The sequence below is a fragment of the Neltuma alba genome, unplaced genomic scaffold (assembly GCF_004799145.2).
Source record: "Neltuma alba isolate B1F8T4 unplaced genomic scaffold, ASM479914v2 tig00011014_pilon, whole genome shotgun sequence".
NCBI lineage: Eukaryota > Viridiplantae > Streptophyta > Magnoliopsida > Fabales > Fabaceae > Neltuma > Neltuma alba.
Window position 1 is genome coordinate 12,500 of NW_021635767.1, and position 17,368 is coordinate 29,867.

Below are 17,368 nucleotides of genomic sequence, written 5' to 3' on the forward strand. Positions count from 1 at the left end.
TTTGTTGCAAATGATCATATACTACCTCCGGTCCTTAATATAAGACCCCATTTGACTTTTAGTTTGGTCCTAATTATAAGACCCCAATCCATTTTATCTCTCATATTTATACATTCTTTTCCAAGATAGTCCTTCTAATAATGATAGTTTTAACCAACACACTTAATTAGCAAGGATATTTTAGGAATGACAACACTTATTTGTTACAAATAACTAACTTAACTTATTTCTTTAATCTCCTCAAATTAGTCAACTGGGTCTTATAATTAGGACCGGAGGTAGTATTTAAATTCCCAAAACTTAACTAACTTGAAAAAACATGCTTGATTAAAAAAAAAAAAAAACAAAGCAAAACGTGCTTGATAATTCCTACCGAAGAAAAAAAGCTTGGTATACATGAACAAATTGAACCTTCTACAGTTGTATCATTATAATTTAAGAAATAATGTAACCAAAGAGTGTCCCTTTTTTTTTTTTTTGGACTGAAGGCAACAAAGAGTGTCAAGATATCAATTTTTCCCTTTTCACCTTTAATTTTTTTTAAAAAAAATCCTACAAATAATTAGTTTTCGTCGCATATATTTCAAATTAATTAAGTTTCGGAATTATTAGAACTAGGAGAGAAGGACAAGGCAAATCTCTTTTTTTTTAAAAAAAAGAAAAAGAAAAAGTGATTTACCAGAAAATAGATTCTTGAGAGTGGAAAAATAATCACCATTTTGACAAATTGTTGATTGATTTTCTTGCTTATATATATATATATATATATATGTAATATTAAAGGTATGTAACTAAATTATTAAACTCACGAGTTTAAGCAAACTTGTGATAGAGATATAAATTCAAACGAGTTTACTTTTATTAATAAATTAGTATTGAAAGTATATAATTAAATAATTAAAGTATAAAAAATAACAACAATTTCATTTGAATATATTTTAAATCCAAATAATTGAAATTAAATTTATTAATATTCATAATATACCATATTAAACAGAGAAATTTTTATGAAATTCATATACAAAGTCACTAAACATAACCAAATTAAAAAATTTAACGCAAGTTTAAGAACGAATTAATACGATTTTATAAGTTAGAAATAAACGTAAAAACGATAAATTCGTTGAGTAAACTCATAAGTTCAGCTTGGTTTACAACTATTACAAGTTTAAAAACAAGTTAATACAATTTTATGAGCTGAAAAAGTAAAATATTAAACTCGAATAGTCAACTTGTTAGTTTGACAACAATCTATATACCTACAAACAACAAATTAGAATTGTCTGCATAACACAAACATGCCGTTTTTCCTCCCAAAAGACTCCAACTTGCCTTATTTCAATTATATGTTGTGTACAATATTCAATTTGATTAATTAATTAACTAAATCACAAAAAGCTTAATTTAAAATTCCCATATTGATTCATAATGCTGCGTTTCTTCTGGTTCACTCAACCTTAATGCTTCTTGGCCGTCGTCCTCATCATTAGACGGTAATACATCAAATCCTAGCAAAGGAGCAGCTTCAGCAGCCATCTGCATCCACATCTTTGGTGAATCCAATGGCGACTCATTTATAGCCTGAATTTGGCTCGGCGATAGCCCCACCGTCACTGGCGCCGCCTCCACTGTAGACGTAGTGCCGTGGCTTGCCTCCGACGGCCCTCTGATCACCACTCTCTCTAGGTTCAATGCTGCTTGCTGTGCTGCCAACCGCACATCCTCAGCTCGGGAGCTTGCCGGCCGGGGCAGGCTGCCGATGAGCTCCGGGAAGTTGAGCCGTGCGGCTTGGCCACGAAAATGTAAAGCTGCGACATCGTATGCAGCTGCAGCCATCTCTGGCGTGTCATAGCTCCCTAACCATATCCGGGTCTTCTTGCCGGGCTCCCGGACTTCGGACACCCATTTGCCCCACTTTCGCATGCGAACACCACGGTAGGTTGGCGGAGTGGTGGTGACGGCGGCGGAGGTGGAGGTGATGAGTGGTTCCATTGAAGGAAGTAGTAGTGAAGGTGATTGTATATTTATAGAAAAACGATGAGGTTCGATCGGAGGAAGAAGTACGAGAGGGAGCTTCCCAGTAACTACACTCCAGTGCGGACATGCTGTCAATGAGAGTGCCGCGGATTGGCACGTGCTTTTTTTTAATTGAATTGAATAAATTATTCTGGTAATGAAACCTCGTTTATAAATTATAAATAAAATATTATAATTAGGAATAGAGTTAATAATGCATGATGTTATACCACTTCTGATCCTTAATATTAAAGTTAGTTTAATTTTTAATTTAGTCTTAAATAAGATCACAATCTACTTTATCTCTTATATTTATTTATTTTTTTTCAAAATAGTCTTTATAATAATTGTACATATTAAAGATTTTATCAAATGATAGTTCTAACTAATACATATGATTAGTAAGAGTATTTTATGAAAGACAATACGTATTTATCATAAATAACTAGTTTAACAAACTTCCTTAACCTTAATTAACTAACTTTTGTATTAAAGATAAAATGCATTATTTTTTTAAAAAAGTTCAAAATTAAGAGTTAATAAGATAAGCTTGAGGGAGGGCGGCAGGCGTCGTTTATTAGTTTCGTTGAGCCATAAGGCCACCCACTAATAAATCTTTTAAAATCTTTTGTTTGAATAATTAATTTATGATTAAGTACCGTGTTAATGAAGAATGTCACCTGTTAAAAGATTGCTAATATATTAATGCAAGAGCTAAATAACAAATAATTTATAAATATTAAGAAAAAATAATTAATTTAGTTATTTATAAAAGATGTGTTAATTTTCCTAAAACAATCCTAATCATTTGAATTGGAAAGTACCCTGTTAATAGAAATTCTTTTAATCACACGTTCTAACAAGAATAATCCGGAGAAAATAAAAATTTAGGAGGGAAAGTAAAATAAAGATTTGCATTGAAGACTAAATCAAACTCTTCAGGAACTTTTATACTACTTCCGGTCCTAATTATAAGAACTAGTTGACTAATTTGAGGATATTAAAGAAATAAGTTGAGTTAGTTATTTGTCATAAATAGATATTTTCTTTCCTAAAATATCCTTACTAATCAAGTGTATTGACTAGAATTACCATTACTAAAAGATTACCTTGAAAAAAATATATAAATACGAGAGACAAAGTGAATTAGGGTCTTATATTTAGGATCAAAATAAAAGTCAAACGAAATCTTATATTAAAGACCGGAGGTAGTATTTTGAACGAGTTGATACTGAATATTTTTCACGTGAGTGATTTAATTTACGTAACCGGAGTAAGTCTTGACATACACACACACACACACACATATATATTATATGACTTATGAGACAACTGGAGGCAAATTGAAGTAAAACGACGCGTTTTGGGGAGCAGATGAACCCGCAGAGTGGGCAAGGCCCCCCCCCCCCCGGGGTGGCGGTGGAGGGCGGTTTTGTTGGGCCATGGGTAGGTGCGAGCGAGGCCTAGCAAACCACACGCATATAAGCTTCATCCAGCTGTATGTTTCAGAGTCTGCCGTCTGAATCCCATACCTCTTTGCCTTTTAAATGACCAGTCAATTACACCCTTCTTTTCTTACTTAGTTATTCTATCGTCAAATTGAAACATGTCTTCTGTACCAACCAACTAAATCTTCCCAAGTGTCACCAAATTGTTTCACCACTATCCCTGAGAATTAGGTTTAAGCTTGAAGCTTGAACCTTGAAGATTCTCGTGACTTTATCATTGCCTCTTGTTACCTCTGGTCTTAAATATAAAAATTAGTTGACTAATTTAAATAGATTAAAAAAATTAAATTGATTATTTATAATAAAAATATATTGTTTTTCCTAAAATATCCCTGTTAATTAAGTGTATTGACTAGAACTACTATTATTAGAAAGACTACTTTAAGGGGAAAAAAATGTAAGTGAGAAATCGCAGATTCAATCCTGCTTATAATCTCATAATATTAGTATACATGTGAAAGGAAAGAATGAAGTTTGGTAGGATTAATAAACTTTTCCGAATACTTCCCCGATTAAGTTGTAATGCCTATACCCAAGTTTTGACTTATCATGCACATTTAGTGAGCAGAGCATTCTTGATTTATTGTTTTGGTAAGAGTCAACTCATAGTTATAATTACCTGAGTTTGCACAAATTCATCACATATTTAACAACTTTAACTTGCTCATCCAAAAAAGAAGATCAAGTCATCCACAACAAAAAAAGATGAGAAATTAAAAAAGACTTTTTATGTCGATGAGTCTTGGAGATTAACACATTTGAGATGAATAAGCTGTACTAATCTTTCTATGCATATAACAATTGATGTATGGGCTTAGACCAATATTCAACACCATCTCTTCACAAAGTCTCATGAAATGAATAACTTCTGAATGCTCTATACTTGCCATGTATATAAATATTGTTTGGAATTAATCAAGAAGCTCACGTAATAATTGGTCATGATAGATATGAAGCATTGAGAATAAAAGATAAAAATTGATATTTGGATTAAAAAAATTATTAAAAAAGATTTTAATACGTGAGATTGCTTGTTACTTAAAATTGAGATCAGGGAATATTATGGGTTTGTCTAATTTGATTACCTACTATTTAGAACTGAGATTGAGGAATACTATGTGTTTGTCCAATCCCAAAGAATATTCTTCGAATAAGTTTTTTCAGTATCAATTACTATCTCCAGTCCTTAATATAAGACCTTGTTTGACTTTTATTTTGGTCCTAAATATAAGATCTCAATCCACTTTGTTTCTCATATTTATGTATTTTTTTTTCAAAGTAATCCTTCTAACAATAGTAGTTCTAGCCAATACACTTGATTAATAAGGATATTTTAGGAAAGACAATACGTATTTGTTACAAATAACTAACTTAATTTCTTTTCTTAATCTCCTCAAATTAGTCCACTAGATTTTATAATTAGAATCGGATGTGGTATAATTTTTACTTCTCATTCTCAATACTTCATGTCAGATTTCGGTGGCTATATATCTGGAATCACATTACCCGGCGATACTAGAGTACTCATGTTCTAGGTCGGCCATGGCTTATCGTCTTTGTTCATTGGATAAAGCTTAATGAATGGTGGCGATTGATGATTTGTTTTTTTAAAAAAATATCTGAAACCTATTGGAATTGAGACTAGACAAGGTTGGCTGATGCAAACTGTGTCGAAGTAACAATTGCAACAGGGCAAACAATTATTTTTTTTAAAAAAAAATCTGTCTTTCATTTATTTGGATTCTTGAGAAATTATTAAATATATAATCGGGCATTAATAATATTAGTTAATCTATTTTTGCTTACTAATATTAGCTAATCTACAAATCTAGGTGTCCATTTATTTGGATTTTTTAAACAATATTATATCACCTAAAAATCTTGTTGATAAAATCATAGGAGAGCGGGTGGATAAATTTAGGCAGTAGTGCAAATAGAGAAGAATGCAAGATGCGTATCCAACGCGTATTTGCAAAAAAAAAACAAAAACAAAAAAAAACAAAACAGTATTTTACAACACGTTGTATCTCGAGAAAATATACTCTTCCGGTCCTTAATATATGACCCAAGTTTTGAGTTAGTTTTGGTCCTAAATATAAGACTCATTTCTTATATTTATCAATTTTCTCTAAATTACCCCTATAGATACTCCCTCAACCATAATCAAATAGAAGAGGGAGATGAATATTAAAAAAGATTATTATAGTGTTTTAGGAAAAATGTGTCACTTTTCTTATAATTAACTAACTTACCTAACTTTCTTAATCTAATCAAATTAGTTAAATGGATCTTATATTAAGAACCGGAAGAGTAATATTTATCATAATGGCACTTTTTAAAAATGTTTCACACCCATCAAAATTTTTATTTTATATATTTTGTATGTTATAAAATTATTTTTAAAATTATAGTTTGAACTTTATATTAAAATGATTATTATCATTAAAAATTCAATCTTGGATCTCCCGAGGCCTAAACGAACACAAATTTGGAAGGAGCGGCACAAATGGACCAATACGACGATGTTCCTCACCTTCTTCAACCTCTCTCTCTTCTCGCAGGAAAATCAATGCCTTGTCTAGAAGAAATTGCAGTGACTACTGATTTCATTCTTTTCTTCTAATGGTTGTTGTCCAAGCTTCCAAGCTTACCCTCCCTAATCCTTCTCTCTTTTCTCCTCACATAACTTCCGTTCTCTTTGAGCCCAGTTCGCTCTCTCTTGCTCTCATGCACTCTGACTCTTCCTTCTCTCTCTATCCTTCTTTTTCTCCTCTTTCTTCTTCCTCCTCCTCCTTTCCTTCTCTGCATACCTTAATTCCTTCTCCTTCTTCATCCTCCACCTTCCTTCTCCTTCAGAGTTCAAACCCTAATTCTACCCCTCGGGTCCTCTTCATTGTGTCTGGTCCCCGCAAAGCAGGTCTGAGGTTCTTCTCCGGTTTTACATATTGCGGAAGAGCAAGGCTTTTGCAAAAGCCCGAGTTCTTTGCTCCCAGAAAGACCTCCGATTTGAGTCGAATTTGGGGGTCTTGGTCAACGCAAAGCACGGGGTTTCGATTAAACTAGCTGGGTCCATTAACTACTTCGCGATGTACTCTGTCTCGAGCTCCAAAATCTGGGTGTTCGGGGCCAAGATGGAGGGTGGCGATGGAGGTGATGATGATAGTGTGGTAGTGAAATTAATGAGGTGTGCTGTGGTTGAGTGTTCTAAGCCCATTTGGTCTCTCAGTATTTCGTTTGGGTTCCTGCTCTTAGGGGAAGAAAATGGAGTTAGAGTTTTCAATCTTAGACGCCTGGTAAAAGGGCGGGATAATAAAGCGAAGAGTCTGAAGTCAGATATTCGAGGATCTTCTCTACCGAATGGTATCATTGGTAATGATTATAGGAAACATGGAGCTAGAGATCGAGGAAGTAAGAGTCACGGTATTGAGGGGCTTTCGGAGGTAACCTGCAATGGTGATGTGGAGTGGAAAATCGGAAAACATCGTGGGCCTGGTGAGTATTTATCAAATTATTGATGTTATCTTACATAATTTTCCCAGCAAATTTCCATTTTTTTTGAGTGTTTATTCCTGGAAAGCATACAAAAATGCCCCTTGTTCTTGGTGGCATTCTGAGATGTTTATTGAATTATTGTCATTGGTCTGGCTATGGGTGCTCAAAGTAATCATTCTTGAACTTTCATGAAGTATCATCGAAGGGATTGATTGAAAGAGAAAAGGAATTTGAATGCGATTTCAGTTAGCGGAAGAAACATGACAATGCTTTCTGAGAGCTAGCACTTGCCATTTTTTATCAGTTTGCAAATCACTGCTTCCGAGGAAGTGAGGATACGCACCCACATTATTTTCTGGATGGAATATCGTGTTTTGCTTCTTTTGCATATCTTCTAGGATTTCTGTTAGTTACTTGTGGCTTGCGAGGCTGCAAGACTGGTAAAAACCAAGGCCTCAATGGATTTGGTTGCGTCTTCTTAAAAGCTTGAATTTATTATTTTATTTTTTGTTCACTTTTGTGTTTTCTGGAGCTTTCTTTCTCCTGACTATAATTTGTTCTTTGCCACCTCTGACATTGTAGATCAAGCGAGTGCTTATGATCTTGTCTCGTTTTTTTTTTTTTAAAAAACCTATACAAAAATTGCAATATCAACATGTGATGGTTGTTGTTGTATACCCCTTGTGTTGAGATATGCGTCTGAAAGTCTAAGGTACACAGGATGGTAGTTATTGCCCTTGTTTGGAGATTTCAAGCTAATTTTGGATTAGCGGGAAGGTATTGTTATTTTGTCTCCACTAGGATGGAAGGGGCTTTTCAGAAGGTTGTGGAGGTGCGTTCATAATGATGAATATTTGATGGGAAGATTAATTTAAATGAAACAATCTTCAGTCGTGTCCCATACCAACTATGAGTGGAAGCTACTTCCATGCCTACCACGATAATATAAATTGAGTGCATCTGCATACCCAACGGTCTACAATGGGAGCTTACTTCATTCAACACCATCCTGCTTCTTACTCCTCAAGTCATTTGCCAAATCTGCTTTTGCAATCATCATTTCATTGTGGAATATAGTGTTTTTATCTATTATTTGTGCCCCAGGAGCCATAACATTCATCATCAGTACTGAGCCAATTCATCTGGATGAGAGTAAAAACAGAGTTGAAAGCCATAAAATATGAAGAATCACATGAAAATCTATCACTGTTTTAGAACTTAGAAATTGCCTTGTGAGGAGACGTGGTGTGTTTATAAACATGGGTTCTGAATGAATTGATTTTTTCTGTTTTTCAACTATCATTATGCCGTTGTCCTGCTGTATTTAATGCTAGGTGATGGTTAATACTAGTGGCCTCAATAGGTAATGTAGTCTTCTGTCCTATTCTGAATAGCACTAGTCTGTAAATTTCTTCCATGTGTAACTTCTGCCAACAAGTTGTTTTCTTGTTATTCTCTCTAACCAGGTGCAATGCAAGGTTCTGTTGTTTGTTTAGTAACACATGAAGATGCCTCTTGATGCATATAACGGAAGTTTAACAAGGCACCTTTACAGTGGCCTTAATTTTAGTAATTCTTCACGGAGTATTATATCTGTAGGAATCTCATACCTGATTACTTGTTTCTAAATTCCATTGGAAATTGTTTCTGCTACTCTTTATCGTTGCAGCTAATATTTGTTGTTTTTCTTTTAGTGAAGCAGATGAACGCAAAGTTTAGACAAGATGACAGAGATGGAGGCGTCTGTTTTGTGGCATTGAAGAGATATGATGTGGAAACAAAATCTTCAGCCAAGGTATCGATATCCACAAAAGCAGTCTCCATTCAGGCTCTGTCCCAAAGAAAGTTTCTGGTCTTAGACTCAGCTGGAGATTTACACTTGCTATGTCTTGATAATTCTGTTGTGGGAGCAAATATGACTGGTCATATGAGGCAGTTGACTCGCACAATGAAAGTGCAGAATATGGCTATTCATCCAGATGTCTCTATGAGTAAGCATCTCCCTTTTTTTCTTCGTTTTCTATCTTTGTTATTTGATTTATAGATTGTAGATTGTCTCTTAATTAAAGCATTTGTATATTAGCAAAACATGGAGTGATTTTTTGTGGGGTAAAAAAAAATTGCATTGTAATCCTTAAACTAATAATGCATTTATGATAATCATGTCTATGCTGAATAAATATTGTATTTTTCTATAAGTATGGCCTGCCTTTCTATAATTTGAGAAACCGAAAGTACATGGAATGTGACAGTTTTTCTCATTCATTCATTTATCTGGATTTAAAAATGCCTTAACTGGAAAGAAAGGGAAGTTAACAATGAATCCATTTAAATCATTGTTAAACAGTTTAATGACTGAGTCTGATACGGTCTCTATTTTTGAAGTAATTTATTTTTCATAGCCTTTTCTTTTAACATATAGATGAAAGTTTTTACATAAGTACATGAAGGATGTCTTACCAGCAAAACTATAATTAGTTTAAAAAAAAAAAAAGAAGAGAGAGAACGGTATAATATTTATACATCAACAATCAATAGGGGAAGGGTGGTGGCAAATGAATGTAGGAGATGCCAAAGATTTAGTTTTCATTTCACTTATTGAAAGTCCGTTTGACTAAAGTGCTTGCTTTAGTAAGCTCATACCATATGAAATAATTTTTTCCCCTTCAATATTACTTTATCTACTAATCCTTACATTTGGGAGGATGCATGTTTCTGTGCCAGACTTAAAGAATTAGGCTGAGTGAAGAACGAAGAGAGACCATGAGGGATGTACAGTATCATGAATATAAGATGACATTCCCATGTCCATGAGGAGTTAATTGGTCTACTTAACTATTTGTTTCTTTATAAAGGAGGGGTGTTTGGTAGACATTAAGGCAAATCTGATGGATACACAAGTTATTGCTGGGAGTATTTGAATTCAAATTGCTATTTTTTTTTAAATAATAAACGCCACTTCAATATTTTCTGTTATGTGCGATATATAGTTGAACATAGAAGAGCCATTGAGCATAATACCTTGAGCCACTAAATAAGTTATACTTTATTCATGCATTAATCTGATACTTAATACTATTATGTGTAGTCATAAATATATGGTTTTAAGATTTGATGACTGTTAGAATCTGGAAAATTGAAGTAGAAATAGGGGAAAAGGGGAAGAGAGAGAAAAGAAAGAGTAGAGAAGAAGAACTCTAGAACCAGAATCCGTTATTCTAGAGAGGAGAGAAGAAGAATGAAAGAAATAGAGAGAAAAGAAGAAAGGAAGGGAGAGAGAAAAGGGGGAGACTAGAACCAGAATCTAGTTCTAGGGAAACAGAGGAGAAAGTTAGGAAACTGTATAACCATTCTTTCATCCATATCATTGATAGAATACATGTCTAATATTTATAGCCTAATACAGTTACTGCAAACAACTACTCTTTCCTAAACATATAAAACTGACATTATCTTAAAATAACTGACATAGGACATTTGTAAAACTGACACTAACTTAAAATAACTGACATAAGACACTTATGATGGCTAATACAAAATCACATAATAGACATAAAACATAAAGCATAATACTAGTAAAGCCGTAAAGGACTCTAGTTCCTATCAATGGCATAGATTTTTTTCTCACCCAAAAAAAATACATCTTTTCTGTTCACTAAAAACTATACCTTTTATGGCTAATGTTTTTGGTGGGTTGTAAATGAGCTGACTTTCTTTAAAATATACTTAAAATGAATTAATTACTATCAATTCAAATGCCCAATGACATTCGCTTGAGTGAATTTTTACAGGAAGGGTACCAAAAGAATGTTGATATGCAATATACAGACTATTATTTTGTTTGAAATGTTGGCAAGGCCTATACATGCATGTTGAAGTTCTCCTTTTTTTTTTTTTTTTTTTTTTTTGGGTTTCAATAGAGGCTTATTGGTCTATAGTTATTTTTTGGATAACATTTCTATGTATTTAGGATTCGCTTTGAGTGTTCTGTTTTGATTACGATAAGATGACTTCAAGTTTTCTGTTTTGATCAAGTCAAAAAATATCTTGTTTTTAGAGTTATACCTTTTAGTTAGAGTAGGAATTTGCTCTTTTACCTTCTATATACGTAAATGGCTGCATAATAATGAAGCTTGAATTTCTACACATAGAATGACAGGTAATTGGAGGACGATAAAAATGCCTTTCTTGGTTCAAACCTCAGAATGTGAGAAATGCTTGGATAACAGAACAACAGTACTGTTAGGATAAATACTTTGAAGTTCTATGCCCTTCTAGCAAATGATATCTGTTTAACTTCCCTTTTCTTTATGCTGGTATTGTTTTAATCTCACAGTTTCCCAGACTGCCTGGATATCGGATGGACACAATACTGTACATGTGGTGGCAATTGACGTGGACAATGCTTCAAATGCAACTGATGGAAATGATGGGGATGATAAGCTCCCACATCTTCCAGGTAATACCGTTACTATGGTGTTTGGATTTGTAATGGGGAATTGAAAGTTTATTTATTTGGTTTTTGTTTATTTTCTTGGTTCATGGTTTCCTGTTCAGATTTTTAACTTCTATGCATGATATTCATCAAAGTTGTAGAAATAAATATCCATAATTCTTTTTCTACTTGTTTCTAACGGCTGAGTGGATAGAAAACACTCACATTTTGCTTTGATACAAGTTTGCTTTTTCTTGCAAATGAAGCTCTAGTGTTCCACTATAATTTCGTTTAATATTTTTTCTATATTTGAATTTTTACTGTTATGTAAGAGCTTATTTGACTTTGGAATCATTCAGCTCATATGTTACTGCCTACCCCTCCTATAATATGTTACTACTTATCATATTTGTCCTCCTTTCATACAAAATTTGTGAAGTAATTTCAGAACACCCTTGGTTGATTACTTTATCCATATAATTCCTTAGTAATCTAGACAATTTCTGCTTTCTCTCAGTTGTTCAAGTTATTTTCTCCGGCGAAAGGATCCAAGATGTCATTTCTCTAGCTTCAAATGCTGTTTTGATCCTTGGACAAGGTAAACATTTATATTCCTGTGAAATTATCATTTGATTGATGTTCCATTCCAATGGAGTTCTTGCGATTTTTCTTCTCCCTCCTAGGACATTCTAATACAACATCTAATGGCTTGTCATAGTTAAGTCTAACACCAAGTTCTCCTTATGCATCTTGGGTGAAATGAGCTTTTTTTTTTTTTTTTTGAAGGAAAATATGTATATTTGGGACGTGCAAGTTTTTAATGTGTGAACAATTGGAAAATTATCCTGATTTTTCTTGCTTGGTTATGCTATAATTGGTGTGCCTTGCTTCATATTGTAAAGTATAGTACAAGTGATCCTGAATTTTGATTACTACTTTTTGTGCCTGGCCATTTCGTATTGCTTACCCACTGTAAACGGTATCTCCATAATTAACAGGAAGCTTATATGCATATGCGATTTCCTGAAGTTGCTTGGCATTTTCATATTTTTCATTGGTAAGCAATCACAATTACCTTATGATTTTTACCTTTTTGGCCAATCAGTCCCTTGTAGTTTGTGCACTCAGTTGTACCCATATGAAGTTTTGATGGAAGCTCGTTTTGCAGGAAACCAATAGTCCTGGCTCTAGTTACAATCTAATGCCAACTTAAGTGGGGGTTTCTGCTGGGAAAATGCTATCTTCTGTAGTAAGTACTCTTTAATTGTGATAAGTTTATTTCTGAACTTTACTTACCATTGTGGTTCATTTGATTAACATAACTGCATGTCACTGAATTATTGAGTCAGGAGCTCTGGTCGACCCAACTAACATTGCATGCTCAAGATACCGGAGTTCATCAAGGTATATGGATTAGTTGTGCATTTAGCAGTCCTCAACCATGATTTACTTAATTTTTTGGGTGTATGGGGTTGCTCAGGACTTGAAAATGGTGAACATCAATGATCTAATGTGGCATGAGTTTTTTTTTTCCCCCCTTCATTTTTTGGCCAAACCATAAGGAGGCACGATTGCCAAAAAAATATTTTGACTGAAAAGTTGAACACCCAAGTAAAAGATTTGAAGAATCAATAAATTCTCGTCATGTAAAGTAACATGGTTTTTCTGCAGCATTGTCAACCCAGCTAATTTGTTTTTGTTCTTGTTTTTGATTTGACAACCCTGACACTGGGTAGATACATGTGGATTTCTGAGTTGTGGAGCTCGGAGCCAACAGCTCATGGCCGGGCCGCTGGAGCCACATGTCTTGAAGCCTTGTTATGGTAACCTGCAGGACTAGGACTACATGCCCGTAACATGTCAAACTGTTTACAGTTAGCCCATTTTCTATGGATGTTGTTGGCTGAAGTTATTGGTTGTCTGCCAGAGTACTTAGCAGAGTTCATCAAAGAGGCTCATATCAATCTTTGGCCAGCTGGGTTGATTTCTCTGCTGGAAAATAGACTTTGTATTTGGTCATCCTAGGTTTTGTCTCCAGAACATTATGGTTTTTCTTTTCTTTTCTTTTTCTTTCCTGAAGGTTGGTTGGTAAATACTGGTAGCCGGATAATAATGCAGCTGGTATTATGTTAATTACCAAACTCTTCCGTCAATACGATTGAGTTTATTATAATTATGTTCATTTTGAAGCTGTATGGATTTATTCTTTGGCTGTGTAGTTGCAGTTGCAAGGCTGAGAATAGAAGAGTGAAAAACTGAGAAGAGATCCGAGTAGGGTAAGTGAAATAGTCAATTCAGATCTTGCATAAAGATGTTTCAACAGGGAAAGATGAGTGTTTTATAATGGGAATAACAAGAAGGTCGGAAACTAGTATCAGATCAAAATTTTATATTTACGAAGTTTTATATTTAGGATAGGAGAGTGGCTCGGTAATAAGTTTTAAAATTTCAAGAGTCTGTAAATTAAGAGAAATTACAGATTGCGTTATAACTAATACTTTGTGGGGGAAATGCTGGAAAAGGAAAATAGACAGTTTTAAAGAAACTTGGATTGGAGATAGAAACGCATCGTAGAGATGAGACAAAGATGAGAGCTATGATGCGGTGCAGTACTTGGGGCCCATCTGCTTCCATGATATGAGGACCCCCATCTACCCCCCCCCCTCGTCCTTTCACACATTCCCACAAACATGTGACTTCCACTTCCACCTTCCCATTTAAGATTCTTCAAACTACCCACGCAAGAGACAGATTTTAGGCCCTCGTTGGAATCATATTTATAGATACTTATAAACACATTTTATACAAGTTAAAATAAAACTTCTTTCATATATTTATCTCGTATTCTATAAATTATAATAAAAAGCTGCTTATAAGTTATTATAAATAGGTCTTAATCTGCTTGATATGTGGATAATGAATTGTACATTACTACCACCATTATTATTAAATTTATATGATATAAAAATAATAAAATGTCGCACAATATGATTAAGGTGTAAATTTACTAGTGAAATATTCTAGCTTTGCCATGGATGTAGAACACCATGAAATTTTCTTGAGTGTAGAGGTATTCGAAGTTTTTAAAATAATACAGAAATGTCACGGTTAGTCAATTAATATTGACCATTTAACAAACATATTAAAAAAAGGTGCAACAATAGATATTTAGCTTACAAAACCATGCAAAAATGCCACAAGTATTAAGTTAATCAATTTTGACCACTTAACACAGTCTCCACAGGCGTTGCTTGGTGTTTTTGCTTTTAGCAACTCTATACGCCCCTATGAGGTCTAGTGTAAGATGAAATGACTGCACTATCCTTTTAACTCCCTAAAGTTTAATTTTTAACTTCAAGAATCAAATTATTAAAAAGTTTCATTATCCTTTTAAATTTTGATTAAATATTTTAAACAAAATTTGCATCTTTGGCCAAATAAAATGTGTCACTTGCAAATCTGAGATGTCTATAAAGAAATGTGTTACTAAGAAAACACTCTTTTCATCTCTCTATCAATTTAGTTCCAGACATTCATTTTATTTTGGTAATCTAAAAACTTTGTTTTAATTTTGTGCTATCTCAACTTCAATATATGTCAGGCCCAAAAAAAAAAAAAACTTCAATATTCTGGTGAATATATATTTTTTCAGTTAATTGGCAATATTGTAGGAGATTTGTTGTTGTGCTCCCTCCTATTCTTATCATAGGGCATTTTCAATTAATTCACACACGTGTCAAAAAATTACAGTTAATTCATTAAATCTATCTTAAATTAATAAATTTTTTAACTTTATTCACATTAATGAGGTTTTAAAGGAGAGAGACACGAGAGAGTAACTGTTATAACTGAAAAACTAGGTGAAGCAACGTCCATGACACCATTTCAGCAAGAAACTCCTTTATTTTTTTGGGTATAAACGTTTGAGCAAGAAATGGTAAATGTGGTCTAGTCTTGAAACTTATAACTATCAGTCTATTGACAACTTTTCACTTGTTATTAATACTTTTTAATAATTATTTTCTTTTCTTAAAATTTTGGTGTAATTCTCCCTCTTTTGCTTTTTCATTTGAAAGGTTTTAGCTCATGTTTTGCTGTGAATTATATTTTATGTTACCCACACACAGGGATAAAATCAGTTTAAAAACTTCATTGATATCTCATGAGCTTTTTCAGATGGAGAAATGCTGTTGTCACAATCACAAGTTTAATTTTATAATATTTATATATTTCAGTTTTCTTTTGTATTCTAAATATGTATATTCGATAAAAAGAATTTACTTAAGAAAGTTCATATTATTATTAAAAACATAAAACCAGAAATTAATATAGAAGTTGGTGTAAAGTTGCAAACATGCTTGATCGAGAGGCAAAAATAAAGTCTATTGCTACCCTTTTTAGAAGCAACGCTACAAAAAAGAACGAGATATCAACGTCAAACCCCTCTCTCTTTCTCTCTCTCTAATATTACCACAAATATTTGTAATATTATTTGTTTACGTCTATTTACTTCTTTACTTTTTAAAATATCAGCATCATTCACTTCTTTTTGACAGGTTAAGAATGTGGATTTGTAATTTTGAACATATGAAAATAAATATATCAATATATATAGGTAATTTATTAAAGCATTATTCATGAGTTGCAAATAGTTTCACTCATTCCTTAGATTATTGGATTTAATTAGTGTAAAATATGTTTGAAGAAAAGGTATAAATAAAGTCTAATGTTGCCTTTTTTAGAAGTAAGACTTCCGAAAAAAGGGTGAACTATCAATGTCGAGCCATACCCCCCACCTTTTCTCTCTTCCCCCATTTCATTTTATTTATATATATACTGTACATACACATTAAATGAATTAACATTAGGAAAAATTGGTTGAAAGTCCCTCTTTGAAAATTAACTAGAAAATGGGACCTATAATAAATATAAAGGTATGAGCCCCTCAAATATCAATATGTGATAGGAAAAAGATCATATTATCCTAATGGATGCTAATTGCATATGACGAATCCTCATTTGTATATCACGGTTCCTAAGTGTATATGGTGGATACTTAGTTGCATATGAGATCTTATTATTTATTACGGATCCTAATTACATATCGTTGATTCAAACTTGCTATCTAGTTGCATATGATATGTTATTGTATATTACATATCCTAATTATGTATAATTGATACAAAGTTGCATATTGGTGATTCACATTGCATATCATTGATCCAAATTTACATAAAGAAATTCTTTTGCGTGGTACTCACAAACAAATTCTTATCTACAAATTAACATGATGGAAGTGGAATCCGTCATTGGCAATTAGCATTCGTAGATAAGAATTTGTTTAGGAGTACTATGTAAAAGAATTTGTTTATCTAAATAGTAACATATATGCAATTAGAATCAGCAGTATGCAAATTTGGATCAATGATGTACAATTAGAATCCGTGATATGCAATAAGGTCTCATATGCAACTAAGCATCTGCAATATGCAGTTAGAATTAGGCATATACAACTTTAGATCAACAATATGCAATTATGATTTGTGATATGCAATAAGGTCTTATATGCAACTAAGTATTTATATATGCAATTAGAATCACCACTATGCAACTTTAGATCAATTATATGCAATAAGATACCATATGTAACTAGGTATTTACAATATGTAATTAGAATTAACAATATGTAACTTTGGATCAATAATCTGTAATTAGGATCCATAATATGCAATAAGATCTCATATATAATTAGGTATCCATCATATACAATTAGAATCAATCATATGCAATTAGCATCCATCAAGGTAATATAGTATTTTTCCTACTACACTTATTGATATTTGAGAGATTCATACCCATACCTTTGTATTTATTGCAGGTCCCATTTCCTAATTACTTTGTGAAAGAGGGGACTTTT

At 33.1% G+C, this 17,368-nt stretch overlaps 2 protein-coding genes across 2 annotated transcripts; one reads left to right on the top strand and one right to left on the bottom strand.

The window, feature by feature from the left end:
• Positions 1–1,404: 1,404 nt before the first annotated feature.
• On the bottom strand, positions 1,405–1,992 carry LOC114760732 (ethylene-responsive transcription factor ERF022-like). The gene has a single exon (XM_028950024.1). The coding sequence runs from the start codon at positions 1,990–1,992 to the stop codon at positions 1,405–1,407; it is 588 nt and encodes a 195-aa protein (XP_028805857.1).
• Positions 1,993–6,441: 4,449 nt separating this feature from the next.
• LOC114760727 (uncharacterized) lies at positions 6,442–13,640 on the top strand. Its single transcript, XM_028950021.1, has 8 exons — positions 6,442–7,016; positions 8,711–9,007; positions 11,353–11,475; positions 11,969–12,049; positions 12,450–12,508; positions 12,620–12,700; positions 12,801–12,855; positions 13,188–13,640. Exons 1-5 carry the CDS (start codon positions 6,611–6,613, stop codon positions 12,476–12,478), a joined length of 936 nt encoding a protein of 311 aa, XP_028805854.1. The 5' UTR covers positions 6,442–6,610; the 3' UTR covers positions 12,479–12,508; positions 12,620–12,700; positions 12,801–12,855; positions 13,188–13,640.
• Positions 13,641–17,368: the final 3,728 nt, after the last annotated feature.